Source organism: Kwoniella pini, chromosome 6, assembly GCF_000512605.2.
Source record: "Kwoniella pini CBS 10737 chromosome 6, complete sequence".
Taxonomy (NCBI): Eukaryota; Fungi; Basidiomycota; class Tremellomycetes; order Tremellales; family Cryptococcaceae; genus Kwoniella; species Kwoniella pini.
This window is the reverse complement of record NC_091721.1, coordinates 1,055,633-1,074,430: the sequence shown is the minus strand read 5'-3', so window position 1 is coordinate 1,074,430 and position 18,798 is coordinate 1,055,633. Positions and strand designations below refer to the sequence as shown.

The 18,798-nt window shown below is 39.3% G+C and overlaps 8 protein-coding genes across 8 annotated transcripts; 3 read left to right on the top strand and 5 right to left on the bottom strand.

Moving 5' to 3' along the window:
* Nucleotides 1–134: 134 nt before the first annotated feature.
* I206_104842 (uncharacterized protein) lies at nucleotides 135–3,029 on the bottom strand (the record flags this gene model as incomplete). Its single annotated transcript, XM_019154146.2, has 4 exons — nucleotides 135–773; nucleotides 835–1,974; nucleotides 2,048–2,316; nucleotides 2,378–3,029. The coding sequence occupies 4 exons, from the start codon at nucleotides 3,027–3,029 to the stop codon at nucleotides 135–137; spliced, it is 2,700 nt and encodes an 899-aa protein (XP_019012886.2).
* A 558-nt stretch (nucleotides 3,030–3,587) lies between these two features.
* On the top strand, nucleotides 3,588–5,082 carry I206_104841 (uncharacterized protein; the record flags this gene model as incomplete). Its single annotated transcript, XM_019154145.2, has 4 exons — nucleotides 3,588–3,801; nucleotides 3,867–3,952; nucleotides 4,008–4,921; nucleotides 4,986–5,082. 4 exons carry the CDS (start codon nucleotides 3,588–3,590, stop codon nucleotides 5,080–5,082), a joined length of 1,311 nt encoding a protein of 436 aa, XP_019012885.2.
* Nucleotides 5,083–5,392: 310 nt separating this feature from the next.
* I206_104840 (uncharacterized protein) lies at nucleotides 5,393–5,749 on the bottom strand (the record flags this gene model as incomplete). The annotated part of the gene is made up of 1 exon (XM_019154144.1): nucleotides 5,393–5,749. One exon carries the CDS (start codon nucleotides 5,747–5,749, stop codon nucleotides 5,393–5,395), a length of 357 nt encoding a protein of 118 aa, XP_019012884.1.
* Nucleotides 5,750–6,066: 317 nt separating this feature from the next.
* Nucleotides 6,067–6,303, bottom strand: I206_104839 (uncharacterized protein; the record flags this gene model as incomplete). Its single annotated transcript, XM_019154143.2, has 1 exon — nucleotides 6,067–6,303. The coding sequence occupies one exon, from the start codon at nucleotides 6,301–6,303 to the stop codon at nucleotides 6,067–6,069; it is 237 nt and encodes a 78-aa protein (XP_019012883.2).
* Nucleotides 6,304–6,756: 453 nt separating this feature from the next.
* I206_104838 (mitochondrial import inner membrane translocase subunit TIM10) lies at nucleotides 6,757–7,494 on the top strand (the record flags this gene model as incomplete). The annotated part of the gene is made up of 5 exons (XM_070203007.1): nucleotides 6,757–6,781; nucleotides 6,844–6,903; nucleotides 6,962–6,980; nucleotides 7,088–7,217; nucleotides 7,420–7,494. 5 exons carry the CDS (start codon nucleotides 6,757–6,759, stop codon nucleotides 7,492–7,494), a joined length of 309 nt encoding a protein of 102 aa, XP_070059108.1.
* Nucleotides 7,495–7,803: 309 nt separating this feature from the next.
* On the bottom strand, nucleotides 7,804–8,926 carry I206_104837 (uncharacterized protein; the record flags this gene model as incomplete). Its single annotated transcript, XM_070203006.1, has 8 exons — nucleotides 7,804–7,850; nucleotides 7,914–8,004; nucleotides 8,093–8,182; nucleotides 8,262–8,414; nucleotides 8,478–8,567; nucleotides 8,618–8,680; nucleotides 8,735–8,777; nucleotides 8,841–8,926. The coding sequence occupies 8 exons, from the start codon at nucleotides 8,924–8,926 to the stop codon at nucleotides 7,804–7,806; spliced, it is 663 nt and encodes a 220-aa protein (XP_070059107.1).
* Nucleotides 8,927–9,209: 283 nt separating this feature from the next.
* Nucleotides 9,210–12,528, top strand: I206_104836 (uncharacterized protein; the record flags this gene model as incomplete). The annotated part of the gene is made up of 5 exons (XM_070203005.1): nucleotides 9,210–10,182; nucleotides 10,240–10,425; nucleotides 10,603–11,774; nucleotides 11,868–12,311; nucleotides 12,397–12,528. The coding sequence occupies 5 exons, from the start codon at nucleotides 9,210–9,212 to the stop codon at nucleotides 12,526–12,528; spliced, it is 2,907 nt and encodes a 968-aa protein (XP_070059106.1).
* Nucleotides 12,529–12,762: 234 nt separating this feature from the next.
* On the bottom strand, nucleotides 12,763–16,821 carry I206_104835 (uncharacterized protein; the record flags this gene model as incomplete). The annotated part of the gene is made up of 6 exons (XM_070203004.1): nucleotides 12,763–13,013; nucleotides 13,084–13,170; nucleotides 13,224–14,912; nucleotides 15,074–15,213; nucleotides 15,276–15,413; nucleotides 15,473–16,821. 6 exons carry the CDS (start codon nucleotides 16,819–16,821, stop codon nucleotides 12,763–12,765), a joined length of 3,654 nt encoding a protein of 1,217 aa, XP_070059105.1.
* Between the last annotated feature and the right edge of the window lie 1,977 nt (nucleotides 16,822–18,798).

Here is an 18,798-nt window from a genome sequence, read left to right as displayed (position 1 = left end):
ATCTAGCATTTAATGATAATGTATATATATGAACAGAAAATGAAATACAATTGAAACAGTAAATACAATTTCGCATTAATAGTATTTAAAGCAACTTGAGTAAAATACCAATGAAGGCAATTTGACAATTGAGATTATTTACTTAAAATACCTATTCCATTTGAACCTAAATTTGGACTTATACTCATACCTTCTAAACTACTACTTAATCCATTATCTTTATTATCTGAATTAAGTAATCTTGCTCTACGATGTTCACCATAACTTCCAATTTTCATTTTAAGTGGTATAGATTTTGATTTATAATTAATTAAATTATTTCCTAAATTTGAATCTTCACTCATATTATCATCATCATCATCTTCTTCTTCTTCTTCTTCTTCTGAATTTGAATCTGAATCTTCATCATCATTATTTGATTCAATAGCTACTTCTGACCAAGTTCTATATAATCTTTCTACAAATTTTTTAGATTTTGGTAAATCATAAGGATCAAATGGAAAATAAGAATCTAATCCTGCTTCTACATTCATTTGTCTTGCTTGTCTTGGTAAAGTTTGAGAACCTACTAAAGAAGAATTACTTCTTGCGTTAATTCTTGGTGGATTTATTTTTGTATTACCGTTTGAAGTTATAGTACTCAAGTTCTGAGCTGACGTTGATCTAGGTGGATGAGATGATTGTTGATTGGCTTCTATGATAGAAAAACAATATAGGAAATTGGTATGATGAGCTACTTTAGCGAAAGTAGAAACGATCGTAGGGTTGCAACCCTGAAAACGCTTTATGCATCAGCTTTATTCTTGACGACTGAGGAACAACGCTCAAACTCACAAGTAAGGGATTTAACTCGCTGGTGATGGCTCTTTGGAGGATATCCAAATCACCGATCCATTTGTTCTCGTCTCCTCCTTCGTCTCCATCTATTGACTCATCGCCTTCCAGTTCTAAGTCGCCTAGCAGGTTATCGTGTTCTTTCGAAGCTGATGATGTGAAGGCTCTCCATCTGAAGCAAAAGATAAGCATAACAGCTTGACAAACCGCATAGAACAGCGGTAATTCATCTATGGTTTCCCTTTTATTGTTCGTTCTAGATTGATGTAATTTCCCATCTATATATGCTAAAAGATACGTCAAAACAGTCCTAGCTTGATCATCTGATACGAATCTTGCTCTGCAAACCGCTGATCCTATATAGACCGTGGCTGCTATTCTTTGATTCATGGATACAGGTTGAGAAGTATGAGGTGCAGTTGTCGTCTGAGCATAAAGTGCTTGAGAGACTAGCAGACCTAAGAATAAATCGGTATGTGCTGGTGAGAAGGAGGCAGTATGGAAAAGCAGGAACGGGATGTGTTGCGTGGCTGATGTAGGAAGGATCTGGCGAGAGAAGAGATTGAGGAGGGTTTGGAAATGAGCGAGCGATTGAGCGGGTGTTGGTGTAGATCGCTTGACGAGAAGAGATGCTATGGTTGACGAATTGGGAAGGGGGTACTCCGAAGTCGGCGTTGAAGCACCTGAGCTACCGGCAATGTTTTGGGCAGCCATTTCAGCGGCAGGTATATGACTGGATTTTGCGCCCATATACTCTTCAAGGTGTTCGAAAAAGTGCACCAGCATCCCATCCAATTTCTCTCTCATGGCTTTGACATTGGCTCTTTTCTTTGCCCTTGCTTCTGCTAATTTAGCTGCGTTTGTGGCGTCTTCATCATCTGAATCACCGCCATCCTCAGAAGACAGCTCATCAGGGTCCGGATCGCCATCTGATGCGTCATCGTCTACACCGATCTCAGGTGAGAGAGATGCGGTACGTGGTCTAGGGAGTTGCTGGGAGATGAGCAAATCTAAGGGATCAGGTGATGACGTGAAAGATGACATTCGAGTGAAATTGGCCATTGGTAGATCCTCCTCATCATCGGAGTCCGCATCAGACTCCTCGTCATCATCGTCATCGACGCTATTAGTGATCTCAACCTGGTCAAATCGAATGATTAGTCAGTTTCACACGCGAAGTGTCTTTCTGAAAGCATCAATAAACGCTACTCACATCGATCCGTAGCATCCTATCAACTATTTCACCCCACATCCTGCCGCCTAATTCTGGACAATATCCTATCAATTCACAGCAATTACGTATCCAGGTAGTTTGCGAGATCTCCGGTTCTCGCTTGTGAGGGAAGTTGCGGATAAGCAAGGGTTGAAGCACGTTAGGCAAAGTCGGTACAAGCGAGATGAGGTGAGAAAGAAGTAAATGGTGTCTTGCGTGAAACATTCTCCTTGAGATCGGTGCAGCCGCTGACGATGTGAAGGGTAGCTCTGCAAAGCGTGTCATGTCAGGCCAGCGTTCACTCGAGGTATCGCATGCTGGTAGACTCACGCCATGTGAGACCCTTTACTGCCATTCCAACTACCTCTTTCGCCCAACCTGGCTGAGCACTGACTAAAACTGCTGCCCACCCTACAAAGGTTTTGACGAATTTCTCATCCCCGGTTGCCCAAGGAAGATTGATGATCGCCGTTACCAGGGGGGAATGAATTTCGGGGGAGAGAAGCGAGACATGAGCTGAAATAGCTCTGAGTAGGGGTAAAAGAGGTGGTAAAGCCGGTATGGGAGCAGTAGGTGAAGGTAAAAAGTGTGCTAATAAGTCATTGTAATGCGATAAATTGCCCTGCTTCGATTCTTGTAGGGCTTTAGGAACAAATACAGATATGAGTCCTCTTTGGAAAGCCTCTCGATCTCTTGAATGAGAGGTTCTTGCATCTCCAGTAGATTTAGTTCGTCGTGATGGAGTTCGATTTTTCCCTTCACTTTCAGACTCTCTTGGCCTTTTACGACCGGCTAGGGAGCTTGATCGAGAAGGTCCAGCAGAATTTGATGGGTCATTGGAGACCATAATATTACTTGGAATGGCCATGTTGATTGATTTTGAGCTGTTGGAAGAGGAAGATCGATTCTTCAATGATGGTGGTGTATTTTTGGACATATGCAGAGATGACGAGAATGAGAATGAAGGTGAAGCGAAGGGCATACCGCCCGACTGCGCAGATTTCTTGTTTACCAGACGGCGTCTACAGCACCTCTCCAAAGCACAACATGAGTGAAAATGCGTTCTATGCTACGAGTACGAGGATGTATGCAATGATGATTCTATTCTATTATTACTATATATCGCGTGAGCAAAAAAATGAGTACCAACTTTGACCGGGTAAATTGAAAATAATAATAATTATCATACTAATCTCACGCCACCCGAATTCGGCAAGTTCCACTCGGTCAAAAGCAATCTCAATTCAAAAGCCACGTCATTTCACTTCTTTATCAGGTACGAGTCATACCCGAGTATACAAATCCCTCCACTTTTTACCAGTCCATACAATTCCCATGCAGGATACAGACGGTGCATCATTCTTTCTTCCTCTCTTTTCTGGCTTCTCTGTCTAACTAATCAGTGACCACTACTATCTTTCTTCATTCCATCTACGAATACATCCACGGTCCCTTGAGCGCGTACACCTCTGGCACTTCATTACTGATCTTGCCATACTGATCTTGAATTTTGCACTCACTAACCCTTGACGAATCAATGATGACCAGATCAACCCAAAAGTACGATCACTGCCTCCAAGTCGTTTTTCTTCCCCCTTTACCAAAGCTTGATCTCCCTCCTCTTCCTAAGATTACTGACTCGAAACTTGAAGAGATCGTTTTCACTCACCCGAGCGTGCACTCCATGCCGCGAAGTTATAGTACTTCTTTGTTTCTGACAGAAGGTCAAGCCGGATTGGATTACGAAAAATTAGGTGAGTTATTCGTAAGCATGAGCGATTGCAACTTGCTGAACTCATTGACTCTTAATGGGTAACAGAACATGTCGGCGATGCTCTCTTGGAAGCTGTAGCTGTCACTTTGGCTCATGAATTGTTTCCTAATTTTCGACAAGGTAGCGCAGCGGTAAGTGCCCATCCTTCGCATGCTGAGTATCACTTTTGATATATTTGGCTGCTAGATCATGCGAGACAAGCTCGTCTCCAATTCAACGCTCGCACAGATTGCCAGACAATACGGAATGCACGATCGCATCAGATGTGCTCAAGACGCGCGACATGCCCTAAAGAAAAATGAAAAAGTAGCCGCATCGGTCTTCGAAGCGTACATCGCCGGTGTATATTACTCGTATCTTCAGTCCACAGAAGAATCGGCTCCTAGATCGCCAACAGACTCGACGAACACCTTTGAATCCAGCTCGAGAACCTCAGTAGATTTTATCGGTGGAGATAAAATGAATAATCCATGCGATGAAGGGGAAGCGATATCCAGTGATGAAGAGTATTGCGATGCCGAAATATATTCCCCTACAAACACCGATTCGGACGATCGTGCCGATTTTGATGAAGATGATGACTTCGCAACCAGTCTCAACCTACTTTTCGGGGACTCCTCTTCGGACGATGAGGTCGAGAAGCCGGAAAATGTTCTTGACAGAAAGGCCAGATCGTCTGTGTCATGTGAAACCAGCAATCAAGCGGATCGTGGGATCTCGAATAGCTTCCTACCCACCGATCCCTCATTCAGAACAACAAGGACTCACCCACGCCGAACGCGAGCTCAAGCATACGACTACCTCTATGAATGGTTAGAGAAGGTATTAACGTCAATTGCACATTTCGCTCTTGCCCACCTAAAAGTCGAGGACATGAGGATTAAGAAGGAACATGGAAAAAGTGACGAAGAACCCTTCATCATTCCTTTGCATTGGAAGGAAGAAGACATCAAGGCTCAAGGGGGTAAAGCCATACTAAACACGCATTTTTTCGAATTGGAATCGCCTGTCTATACTGAGAGCTCTTCGAATGAAGGCCGTCCCCCGACTCAGCTTTGGACGATTCACTGTCGCGTGAAAGATAAAGAAGGTACAGTATGGTAGGTTTTCCTTTACACTTTCCCTATGGAGCCCAGGATAAAGGGTGACAACGACTTGGGGTAGGACCGCCGAGGGTACCAGAACAACCAAACAAGCTGCTAGTAATCTGGCAGCATGGAAGATATGCGTGGCTATGGGTCTGATCAAAGAGACCGACTAAACAATTAACGCTGATCGGTCAAGTATAGCTAAATTGAGGTGTTTGCAGTTTGAGAAGTTTTGTAGCGATACCTCTTTTGTACGATATATATGTGCCCAGTTCTTGTACTTTCCTTGTATTTAGCCGGTGACGACACTATCCCAGGGAAACCTCATGTAAACAACAATTTTAAAAACTCACGACCCAAATTCATTCTATATGCTGAAAATTTGCGCATAACAAGCGTACTTAGGTACAGACTACCACTATTTTTTGGTAATTGGGTGTGAAGCTTCATCTACCCATACACATACGATAATTTACCTACTGATTACTCAACTATATGAAGTCTTGCTGGACTGATTGTCACATCAACGAAAGTTGCAGTCTTATAACGAGTTTCAGTGATTCTGTCCTTCCACCTAAACCAAGCAGGAATCAATCTAATAGTCACAGAAGAATCTTTTGAAGGGTCATAAACCGTCTCTCCATCCTCATTTGTTCTTTTTTCATACAGAACTTCTTTTGATAATCCACTGTGAATCATTTTCGACTTATCATTAGCTTCTAAATAGTTTAGTATGCTATCGAAAGTAAGCATTTCAGAATGATCTTCAGGATCAAATTTTTTTATATCAGATAAATCATGAGATCTTATTGAAACTTTTGCTAATCCATTGAATTTCATTCTTCAGATTGATTTATCTTTGGTTGAGCGGAATTGACCTTGAATTGCATTAGTATACCATTCTGTCTGAAAAAATTTGAAATCTTCAAGCTTTGTTTTTCCTTTATCGTCATAAATTGTTTCAGACACGTTGCACGAGTTACCTATAATTGCAGTAGGACCTTGAAGTAATCCTTTGGCACTATATGACTGTTTACTTCTATCTAAATAGGTATAAAGATTGACGTTCATTGGTTTATCTTTTTTAGAATATACGAAAGTACCTATTTCTTTTTGGTAAATTTGAATTTTGATTATAATGTCATTTTTGTATTTTCTCACTCGTCAGAAACCCAATCGTTTTCAAATAGAAAGATGAATAAGAACTCACCAAGTTGTCCAGTCACAGTTTCAGGATTAAGCTCGTCTTGATATCCCTCGAAAGTCTCCTGTGATGATTCCCTTATATCACTTTGCTCGGCAGAAGGCATATCAGTATTCACATGATGATGATATTCAGGATCTACAAAAACTTCTCTGAGGCGCTCGGCCAATTGGTACGTTCGGTCTGGCATGTTATGTAAACTTGTTGGCACCTAACAAAGTGAATCTTGTATCGCACTTGACAGGAAATATAGAAGAAAGAGAAGATATCATTAGAAATAGGAAAAGATTGGCTACTTCTATAGCCTAGACTGACGATAGTAGCATACTTAGTGCCCAAGACAATTACGCATTGTCCCGGAGCATATCCTTTGACAGAAGAAATACCTTTTCGATCTCAGGTCATTACATCACTCTCACTCTCTCACTCGCAAAGGTGCCACGCTTTTTTATTATGTGCCACCTCCACTTCAATTTGATTCCGTCTTTCCAAAAAGTCAAATGTCTATGTCTATCCGCTTTCTATGTCTAATTTCTGATGACAATTACAACAATATCTATAAATATAACATCGTGAAAAGGTTTGGATTTCTCACACCACTCACTCTGGACTACCCGTAAACGAATTCGTAAATTTGCAAGAAATGTCATTCTTATTCGGTGGTGGAAGTGAGTCAAATTCCTTCCCTTCTTTTTTACATAATAAGACTGACAATATGTTTTCGGAATAGACCGATCTGTAGAAGGTTCAGTAGATCCTGCTAAGATTGAAATGGCAGTAGCTGAGCTAGGTGAGCTATTTCCTTCCTATCGAAGTAATAGGAATCTTAGCTGATCGTGATGATTTAGATATGATTACTGATGTATTGTAAGTTTCGACAAAAGGTGTTACATTTCTAGAGGTCACTCTGCCGTCTCCTTGTCTCGAGAAGTAAGAAAATTCAATGCTTACTTCATATCCACGTACCTATATAGCAATCGATTAGTCAACTCTTGTCATACCAAATGTATCTCACAAAACCCTAATAATCATCGATACGTAGAAGGAGATTTGTTAAAAGGAGAAAGTGTTTGTATAGATAGATGTACTGCTAAATTCTTTGAGGTGAGTAATCGATTTTGTATCCATTTAGACGTTGTGCACTAGTCAATGAGAAGAAGGGCAATTTGGAGATAAAAATATACCGCAAATGGTGATCGTTCGACTCGATCGTGGAGCCAACGTCGACCTCCATCAATTCATTGTTCTGACAATGATACCCAAAAACCCTATGAGTCATCAGCTGAAACTCAACGTTTGATTCCAGGTCAACAAGAAAGTCGGCGAGAGGATGTCAGCTATGGGAAGTGCAGCACAAGCTACGGGATCTTTTGGTCGATAAATTTGATATCAATCTGGATTAAATGATTATTTAATGTATCATATCACATGCAAGATATACAACCTCTCCAAGATAATACTAATACAACACTTGAAACTCTTATCTTTGGTCATGACTTATGATAAATAGGCAGGTAATCCATACCGAAACAGGAGAATTGCTTATTGGGAGGTTGAGATTTGATAGCACAGGTTTGATCTTGTCCGCTACGCTTCTTTTCATGTCCTTGATCAATTAGGACCAATCGCATGAGAAGTAGTTGCTTGGAAGAGCTGTTGATTATTCTCCCGGATGGCTCGGTGGACATGCTTACGCAGCCATCGCGACTCTTTCTTCCTTTCTTTCGGCTCGTCGTTCTGTATACACAAACACGGATAAATTAGGCTCGACATTATGACTCCAGTTTGAAGATAATTTACCTTCCGTAGCTGGTTGAGCCGTTGTTGGTTCTTCCACTGGTACATCCGGCAATGAAACTGGTTGTTGATCTGGTACAGCTGGTATAGTGGGCTATAAAATTGCTCCAATTAGTAAAATAAATCATTATATATATATATATATATATATATTTCAGGATCAAGATCAGTGAGCGTCTTACCAAGGCTTCTCTTTGTAATTGCTCTAATTCCGCTTGAACAGCTTCTTCTTCTTCCGGGGACATTTGTGACATCAACGCTTCGTCAATTTCCTGGATTGTGTTTAATCACCGTTCAGCAATCAAGATACTCACATCTATGACAAGGGTGAGGGAAGATATCGATGCTTACTCTTTGGTATTCAACTCCTTCTCTCGTTTGATCCATCAATCTCTCAACTTTCTCAAGTGACATCTCAGCATGTAATTGTTTTAATACGTCTGCACCCATTTCAAGACCATGCATAACTGTATTTTGTATTTGAGTGAATTCAATTGTGCTAACCTGCAATTCCCAATAATTCGTATTGGCCATTAGCTGAATTTCGCATTCAACAAATTCACTTACAAGTTCTTGTAAAGTCATGAGTTGAGCATCTGTCTTTGCTAATAATTGTTCTTGATATTTACGTTGACGCAATGCAGTCAAAGCTCGAGTCTGTCGTGAGATTCAGCTCATTTCTCAATGGGGGAATTGCTAAAACGAACCTTGTTACCGGCTTTCAGAGCTTCTTTAGCTATCTCTTGCTCTCGATTAAGTACAACTTGTAACTACGCAAATGATTAGCGAACGTTTCATTTCTCTTGATACAAATACCAGCTCACCCTCTTTTGATATTGCTTCATCTTATCTCTTTGTAGTTTCAAGCTGATAATCCGTATTTTGCAAATCAGAAATCGTCTTAAAACACTAAACAGAAGGCACGCTTACTCAAGAATGGCCCTATCTTGAGCCGTTATCTTTGGTCCTGGTTGAGCCATGCCCATTCTCACCATAGCAGCTTGGAAGTAGCCCATGGTGTTTGCGGTTCGTATCGGTACTTGCGCTTGTGGCCTATAGTGGATTGGACAAAGGGCAATTGATGATAATAATGGACTGGAAATTAGGTCAATCATTATGATAGTTGTTGTTGTTTCTTTCCGGTACTCGGCTTTCCCCGCCAAGACGCTCAAGACATCTCATTTACACCAACAATGACACGCTCACGCTATTCACGCCGATTTCTTCACTTCATATTTACCATTTCTCATGAGAATATCCAGCTAGTACGTATCGTTTCAGGACGAGTGGACGTCGAAGATGTTCGGCTCTTCTTTACAAGATAGGCTGAATGCAGCTGTAAAAACGCTCGAAGCGACTGGATCATCTCTTCAAGCTAGAGCATTAAGCGTTAATGCTAATCCAAACGCACCTATAAATGAAACTTTACCAAAAGAAACGCCTAGTAGAACAGGATCACCATCAACATTAATAACTAAATCGCCCATTCCCCCTTCTTCACCATTATCACCATCAACTGTTGAGCAGAAGTTCGAAAACATATCCCCTACAAAAACAAATGGATCTCCGGCGGCTACTGCGGGAGGTTATGTTGGATCTACAGCTCATTTAGCTGAAAATGCTTTATCAGGTCTTAGAAAAAGTTTTCATTTCGGTAGACAATCTCAAGATATAACTAGACCTTCTGCATCATCTCCAACAACAGGTCAACAGGAATTAAAAAATATAAATACACCTTCATCACCTTCTGCAGGACCATCAAGACCTTCATCACCTAATCCAAAACTATTACCGACTTCAACATTTGCTTTAGGTTCAGATTCTTCTTCCAGAGCTATATCACCTATACCTAAATCTCCATCCGGTAAAAGAAATTCCAAATTAGCTGTAGATACCACAACGAATTTTCCTCCACCTAATCCATTAGATCCGGCAACATACCCTCTTCCACCATCACCTACTCTTCCTACAACCGATAATTTGACAACACCTTCAACAGTATTTACGGATCCCTTAGGTGCTTCGCCACTTCTTGAACCTAGTGCAGATCAAGAAGTGCCGAAATTAGGCTTACAAGAAGCCACTCCCGATACAGAAAAGAAGGAGAGTGTGTTTGGATTAGATATGAATGGGATTGATGCAGAGACTGTCGAAGTTCAAATAAAGAACAACGATGCGGAAAGGGAGGCTAACAGTGAGATTGAGAAGCCCGTTATTGAGCTTTCGGGGGAAGAAATCAAGAAGCTAGCTGATTCAGAAAGACGATATGAGGGTGAGTTGGCTTATAAGTACTCTTCTGGGCACTTGGCTAATTATCAATTGCTCATAGACCTCTCAAATCGCTTCACCACCTTACTTACCCAATCGCACAAAGCAAATCAGGTATTGAAAGATCTGACACCGCTAGAAGGTGGTATAGGGGATCATGAGGCTTTGGAAGGTTGGATTAGGATGGTCACCGGGAAGGTGGATATGATCACCGCTGAGATGAAGAGACTACAGGATAAGCTCACATGTGAGTCAAGGGCGACAAACTTATCTGTTCCGTCATGGCTCCATCTCCCTGTTCCTCTCGAAATACTGTGTTCAATTCATGGCTCATCTCCCGATTCATTGTCCTTCACCTCCTGATCCAACAGATGCTCTCTGAGTGTTATGCTCCGAGGACACCCTTGCTGACCAGAAGTGATAGTGCAAGATTCCCGCATGGAAGAGCTGCGTGATACACACCGGCTGGAAGGCTCTTCCCAGACCGAGCTCATAACGAAGTTGCGCAGTGAATTATCCGAAGCTCAAGAAAAGGCAAAGGCCGCTTCGACCGATAACACGACTATAACCCAGCTCAAAGCAGATCTATCTAAGGCTCAGACTCAAGCTAAAGAGGAGGAAGAGAAACGTACCAAGGCAATTTCACTCTTGAAGACCGTTAGGCTGAAGTTGGTTAAGGTAGAAAAGGAGAAGGAAGAGATCGAGAAGGATAGGGCTGAAGAACGAGCGGAAAGAGCAAGAGCCTCTGAGGAAGTTGAGAAAATCAAAGGTGAAAAAGAAAGAGAAGTTACTCAACTACGAAAATCTTTCGAAAGAGAATCTTCTGCTCAAAAAGAACGATTCGAGAAAGATTTATCAACCAAAAAAGCTGCATGGGAATTAGATATGATCACTACTAAAGCTTCTCATGCTAAGACTTTATCCGAACGAACAACCAAAGTAAATGGGTTGGAAGCGATTGTCAAAGAACTGAATATAAATAAACAAAAGACATTCGAAGAATATCAAGCAAAAGTTGCTGAAGCTGAACTTGCAAAATCTGAGATGGAAAGTCTATCAACACGCACAAAAGAATTAGAATTTCAATTAAGAGAATCCAATGAAAGATGTGCATTATTGGAAGATTCTTTAAGAGAAAGTGGTAATAGAGGTAGAAATAAAAATGGATTTGGTTTATTGTCTGATGGACTAAATCAAAGTCAAAGTCCTTCAGCATCACCTTCGGGTAGTAGAAGAAATTCTTTCAACAAAGATTCAGTTGACGTTAAGAAATTATTAGCTGAAGCAGAAGCTAAATTTGAGAGTAAATTATCTGATTTGAAATATAAGATAAAATCTCTTGAAGATGAACGTAATGATATAGAAGAAGAATGGTCTTTGAAATTACAAGAACGCTTGAGAGAGTCGGAAAAACTTCGAAGGACGATACAAGAGAAAGATATGGAATTTAATGATTCGCTAAGAGGACTTAAGGAAAGGGAAATGAAAATTGAAAATTCGGAAGAAAGGGTGAGATCTCTAGAAAAGGAATTAGTCAGGCTGAAAAGTAAGATTGAGGAAGGAAAGAGTGATATTCAAGTTGCACTTGATGCTGAGGTGAGTAAGATGATGACTTTACCTTTCTCTTTGTCTCTCTATTTGTTTTATCGATCGACCTAGAAGACTGATTCTTCCGTGTGCGGTATGTAGCGTTTAGCGAAAGATGATATTTCGAATCATCAAACTCAAATCCAAACACTTCAATCTCAACTTGAAGATTCAAAGTCTCATATAACGCAATTAAAATCTACAAATAAAACTTTAAGAGAAGAAATGAGAAAATTACAATCTTCTGTTCAATTAATTGAAAAACAACGTAATCCAGGTGTTGGATATTGGTCAGGAAATTCTCAAAATGGAATTGGAATTCCAAATAGATCAAGTGTTTCTTCTCCTATTCCAACAACCTCATCAGTTTCACCTATACCTGGATCTATTGAAAGTCCAAATTCCAGAAGAATTAGTCTAGAAAGTACAATTACATCTACAGTCCCTTCAACACCTATTTCTTCTCAAAGTCAAATTCAATCAGGAACGAATACTCCAGTCAATGGAGATGTCAAAAAGCAAGATGAAGAAGAAGTCAATCTTGAAGTGAGTTATGAATTTTGAAATTTCTGATTTTTCAATAGAAACCTATAAAAAGATTGCATGCTGACTGTCCTATGGGTTATGATAGTATTTACGAAATGTAATTTTACAATTTTTAGAACATAAAGAGATGAGACCTAATTTAATTAGAGTCATGTCTGTCATTTTAAGATTCACTCCTCAAGAATTAAGAAGATTGAATGCTAAATTACAAACGTAAATGAAGAACGATAAAATTTTATCAAAAATATAATCCTTCTGTGAGAATGATATTGCTTATGTCATTCAGTTTATTTATCAAGTGACCATTCGAGATCGGATATCTTGTATAAGATTAGTATTCATAATGCATGATGCAACATTACACTATATACCGTATCTCTTATTGAACGAAATATAGATCCATACAAATGGATGTTAAAATATAATCTATATACAATCCTTTTTGGGAGGATTATATTCCCCAACGCATTGCTAAACTACTTCCAACAACACTTAAAGAACTTAATGCCATCAAAACAGCGCTCCAAACTGGAGTTAATCTAATATGATTCGCAGCATAAAAAATACCAGCAGCAAAAGGTAAACAAACTGTATTAAATAACAATGCCCAAAGTAAATTAATTTTTTGTCTTTGTATAATCTTACGAGAAATTGTAATTAATGTTGGAATTGAATTTAAAGATGAAGAGAGAAGAACAAAGTCTTGAAAAAGATCAATTTATTAGCACTTCATTATGAATGTATATGAGCTCAAAGAGGATATCAGATTTACCTGCACTAGCTAATGTAGCTTGTGATCCATGTCCCATTGCGCAACTAACATCAGCCGCTGCAAGAGCAACGGAATCATTTAGACCGTCTATGATTTGATCAGCTAAGTCAGAATAAAATGGAATGAATCAGTTAACTCACCTCCAACGAACATAATCAAACCGTTTTGACCTTTATTACAATCTTTCTGCTTAAGGTCAAATTGCATTTTCCGAATAATATCTGCTTTACCTTCAGGTCCAACTCCACCTATAATTTCATCTGAATTGAGCCCAATCATACTTCCTACAGCTTGCGCAGTAGTTGAATTATCACCACTTAACATTGAGACTTGAATACCTTTGTTTTTGAGAGACTGAATTAACGGTATAGATTCTTCCCTTGGTGGATCTGATAAGGAGTAAATTGTCGAAAGTGTATATGCAAATGAAGATGTTTCATGTGTGTTCGAAGATATGTATGAAGCGATAAGTATAACTGATTTTCCTTGATTTGACCAGGCATCTACTTGTTCTTGATGAATGGGTTCAAGAAGTACTCCATGATCAGACAGGTGAGCCACGTTACCTATAATCAACTTGATATTGTTTTCATTTATCTTCACATTCGCTTCAAGGCCTCTTCCAGCTATTTCTTGAGTTTCGATCACTTCGACATCAAAATCTCCATTTAACTTCTCTTCCTCATCCTGTGAGTGCTTTTGAAGATACTCGACTAAACCGACTGCCAGAGGATGTGTACTTCCTTTTTCAACTTCCATAATGGCTCTTTTAATCAATTCCTTATTATCGGTAGACTGAATACTTGATGTCGTCCATTCTTCATCAATTACTACACATTTACCTAAAGTTAACGTTCCAGTTTTATCGAAAACAACCTTAGATATTTTGGTAGCAGCTAAAAAAGCTTGACCACCACCTGAACTAAGTATACCTTTTTTAGCCATTAAACCATTTCCAACTGAATTTGCACATGGTATAGCTAATCCAATTCCACATGGACAAGCTACAACTAAAGTAGCAATAGCGAATTCTAAAGCGAAAAAAATTCTTCCTCCACCACCTTTTTCATTTTCTGAATTAACCTTTCCAGTTAAAGTTAAACTTAACCAAATAATCAAAACTAATAAAGAGAAATATACTATAATAGGTACGAAATAACCAGTTAATTTTTCAGCAATTAATTCTAATGTTGCTTTTTTAGAAGAAGCATCCGATACTGCTCTTATAATTTTTTCTATCATTGTATCTTCCTCTAATCCCGTAACTTTTATGATTATTGCAGAAGTTAAATTGACTGTACCTGTATATACTTGATCATCGATATTTTTACTTATGGGTTTGGATTCACCAGTAAGAGAAGATTCATCGAAAGTCGTATGACCTGATGCGATTATTCCATCGGTAGGAGGTAGTGATCCAGGTGGTAATAAGATAAGATCTCCTATTTCAAGATGCTCGACAGGGATCTTGCTTGTATTGTCTTGACTCGCCTCAGCTATATCTGAATGATCCGAGGAGAAGGCTTGAGTATCTTGACTGTCTTTTCTTTTCAAAGATTGATCATGAATGTCTCGGATTGACGTAGAAGACCTTTCCACTAGCAAGGCGGTATCAGGTCTCATCTTCCCTAACAGGCTAATAGCATCGCTAGTTCGGCTTTTCGCGTACGCTTCGAGGGTTCTACCGAGGAGAATGAACATGATCAAGAAAACACAACTATCAAAATATGTACCAACACTCTCAGTGTTTGTCGATGAGCGGACATCTATTATTAGCATAGCGAGGGAGGCAAAGTACGATACGCTGATTGACAGGACCACAAGCAGATCTAGAGCAGTGAATTTACAGTCAGCCGGCGTCTGATGCGTATATCAAGCATATATGAACATGGGTAAAATGGATGGGAAGAAAGCACGGGTGCTGGGACCCCGTGGCACAGTAAATCAAGGGAACGGAGCAAATGGTGGGAGATAAGTACAGCTTACTCACCCATACTGCCGAAACTTATCAAGGTTCTCCAGCTTAGAGGTCTAGGTGGTAATCTTCGCACGGTCTCACTTCTGAAGGCGGACGGCACAAGTCGTCGAAGGTGAGGCCATAGAGAAGCGAAAGTACGTTTGTAAAATAGCCTACGTGGCATGAATCGATGAAATTAGCATGTATCATGATCTTATTCAGATAGCTGACTAACCTTCCTACGCCGAATTGAACGATAGTAGCCAACGGCCAAAGAATAATTGTCCCCAGATTTGCAGCTCCCCATACAGGCTTCATCATTTCCATTTTAAATTTACTATGCGAAGGTAAGAGGATCATTGATACGATTGCACTTTTAGTATCTCATATTGTCAGCTACCATCATGAAACATAGGGTGAAAAGTAACTTACATTATAAAAGTTGGAACAGCAAAGATGATAGCTACAGCACAATGACTAGCTAAAATCTTGACTTCCATCTTTTGGATTTTCTGACTTTTCTCGTTTACACTTTGAGTTTTGACAAATTCAACTTCAAATTCAGGTGCAACACCACTTATTCCATCAATTAATTGCCTGATGTTCAAAGGATTATAAGGGACATATGAAATTGTAGTTACAGGTTGTTGAAGTGTAATTGGAGTATAAGTCTCTATAGGTAAAGTATCCAAAAATGAATTGATTTTCCTTACGCATTCATGACAAAACATTCCATCTATTTTGAGTCGTATCGTTCTTGAAACAGGTCCTGATTCTTTGCTCTTTCCCTTTATACCGCTAGGCCCATTCAGCAGGGTAGAGGATGATAATTCAGCTTCATATCCTATTTCTTCGATGATTTCCCTAATGTCATCCACGGTTATTTGGCTTGTATGTATAATCGTTCCCGAATTGTTGAGTACATCGATATTGATTGACTCTATATATTCTTGATCTTGAAGAGCCCGAGTGATAGCTTGAGAACAGGATGAACAAGTCATACCCTCAATCGAAAAGATCGATTTGAACGTCTCACCTGACGTTTCGAATGACTGTACCTCAGTCTTAACTATTGTAGCTTCGAATCCTATATCTTTTATTAATTCCACAAGATTCGTAGCTGAGATTGTCGATTTATGTTGAATTATACCCGATGATCCAAGTAGATTAATGTTAACTTCCAATATTGCTGGATCCGACTTCAACGAAGTTGTAATGGAATTGACGCAAGAGGCACAAGTCATTCCACTTATTGATAAAGTAGTTTTAGTAACGTTGTCCTTTCCTCCTTGAGCACTTTCGGCTGGCTTCTTTTCGCGTGAAGCTACCTCATCTGATTGGTCATTTTGATCTATTCGAACCTGTCCATATTTCTTCAAATCATCTTGACAAATTTTACAATGTTCTAAATGCTTTCTCTTTCGCTCTTCTAAGCTTTTCTTCTGTTTTCGAACTTTTCTAGATTCAGAAAAAAATAATTTACCTATTAATCCATATTCATTCTCATCTTCTGTACTATATTGGGTATTACCAGAATAAGGTAAATAATATCCATTGGCGGATTTATCAGTTACGATGAATCCACCTTCAATCCTTAAAACCTTTAATACTTCTTCTGATACTTTACCAATCGTCTTTGGTTTCCCAGATGATGAAGCTGAAGTATTTGTATCAATGGCAAAAGTGACGCTGTGAAGTAAGAGATTTGTTGAAATTGATTTGATAGATGTAATTGACGATAAAAGTTGATCAATTGTTTCGCAACATGATGTACAATGCATGTTGGATATCAACAATGTTATTGTAGGCGAAGACATTGGTAATGTTGTCATCATCGCTGTTGTTGAGAATGTTATGATAAGTACGATCAAGCCGGTGGCAAAGAACTAGAATTATTGATAAGATTAAAAGAAAACAAGTCTTTATCTTGAACGTTTATATCTGATATCGCCTTAGTCAGCTCAGAAGATCCAGCTCAAAGCGTGAAATTCGCTCTTGATTCGATACTTGACAGAAAGGTACGAAGGGAGTTTTTCCGTCATGGAAGTGATTCAAAGTCGATACATTTACCATATGATGTATTTTCGCATATATCACTCAATCAATTTCAACTTTATCAGATTAGTCAAAAAGGATTATCATTTTCTAATTTGAGCACATTTAGCGGATCCCGCGAAAACAACTCAAACCTCATTCCTTTATTTTATTTGCCCACTTACAAAACCAGTAGAGAAGCGGTGATTACCGCTTACTTTTTACCTTTCAGGGTGACTTATTGCGGATCACCCTAATTGATGATGTTTTACCCTGTTCCAACCAATCCTGGTACCAAAAGTAAGTCGCGTTTCATCTTCACGACAGCAAAGTAAGATTTTGGCGGTGAAGATCGGAGCAGCTACGCCCAGTCAGATAAGTTGTATGAGAGCATTAAGAAGTTCAGAGACGGATGGGACAGCCATTCTCGATGACTATCTTCATAGACATTCTAAACTTTCATGTAAAATTATTAGTCCATATTGACCATACGACGGGATTTCACGTTCTAACCTTCGAGGCGTATAACAGGCTTAAAAGCCTCTGATCCTAATTATGGGAATCGGACCGTGAGCAGTCTCACAGATGATAACGGAATGCATCATATGAGCAAAATTACTAAATTCAAGTGCTTTCGGAACAAATCAAATGCTGGACTGAATCGCGCCTGGAGAAGTATAGCTTGTTTTGTAGAGCGAAATGAGATATTCACCCTCTGAACGTGTTGCGGATTTCATGAAGATTAGAACCTGCTTTGCTTCGTCTATCGATTTCATCTATCAAGAACCAAAAAGGTACATATTTCCCTACAGTGAAGTCTCATGTAAGACGCGCTAAAATGTGCAAGATGTTGATCTATTTCCTGATATGTGCCAAGTGACATGTTCTTTTGATTCAGGGTATCAAGTTTCATTGGTCTATCCGATAGGCAATCTCGTTACCAAATATGATACCTGATAAAAAATGAGTTTTTATCGTGGCGTATGATTTTCCATTTCTCTTTTGTGCATTCTTGTAGGTATCTTCACGCTAGGTGTCTATCCTGATTGATGGACGTGCTGTTTGATTGAAATTCATGACGATATTAGATTGATTGATTATACGGACATTCATTCTTCTTATTATACTACCTTTTCATCTTACTCATTGTTCATTCTTTTATCCTCTTGACCTCTCATTCCTCTCTTTCAGTAGGTATCGTATCTCTCCCTTTCTTAATTAGATATCAACCTCTGATTAGAAGCATTTAAGATCATTGTCGACGGGTTTCGACTATCCAAAAACCAAAGGAGGCTTGTGCAGTAGTCTTATTTGATTCTACACTCACATACACACACCTCAAATCACACTCATTTAAACATTGTTCCTTCAAGTCTATCTGAACAGAAAGTACATCAACAGCATTAGCATCAGTTTCAATATTCATTATCATCAATCCAAGTAAAATCTACTACATTTGCGAAATTCTCTACGTATATAACGAACAATTTTAACGAAAAACAACACTTCAATTCAAATCGTCCTTCCCTTTCCTAAATTTATCGAAATCATCAAGCTAGAACCAGAACCGGAAATACAGCATTTTCGATAAAAGTGAAACACAAAAGGCAACACTTGATAGTTGTCTTACTTGGTCAATACCGCAATCGATCATCAATCAATTTAGCGAATAAGACATTCCCTTTGAAACCCGGAATTACTTCTTGTTTAGTTTCCCATTATTC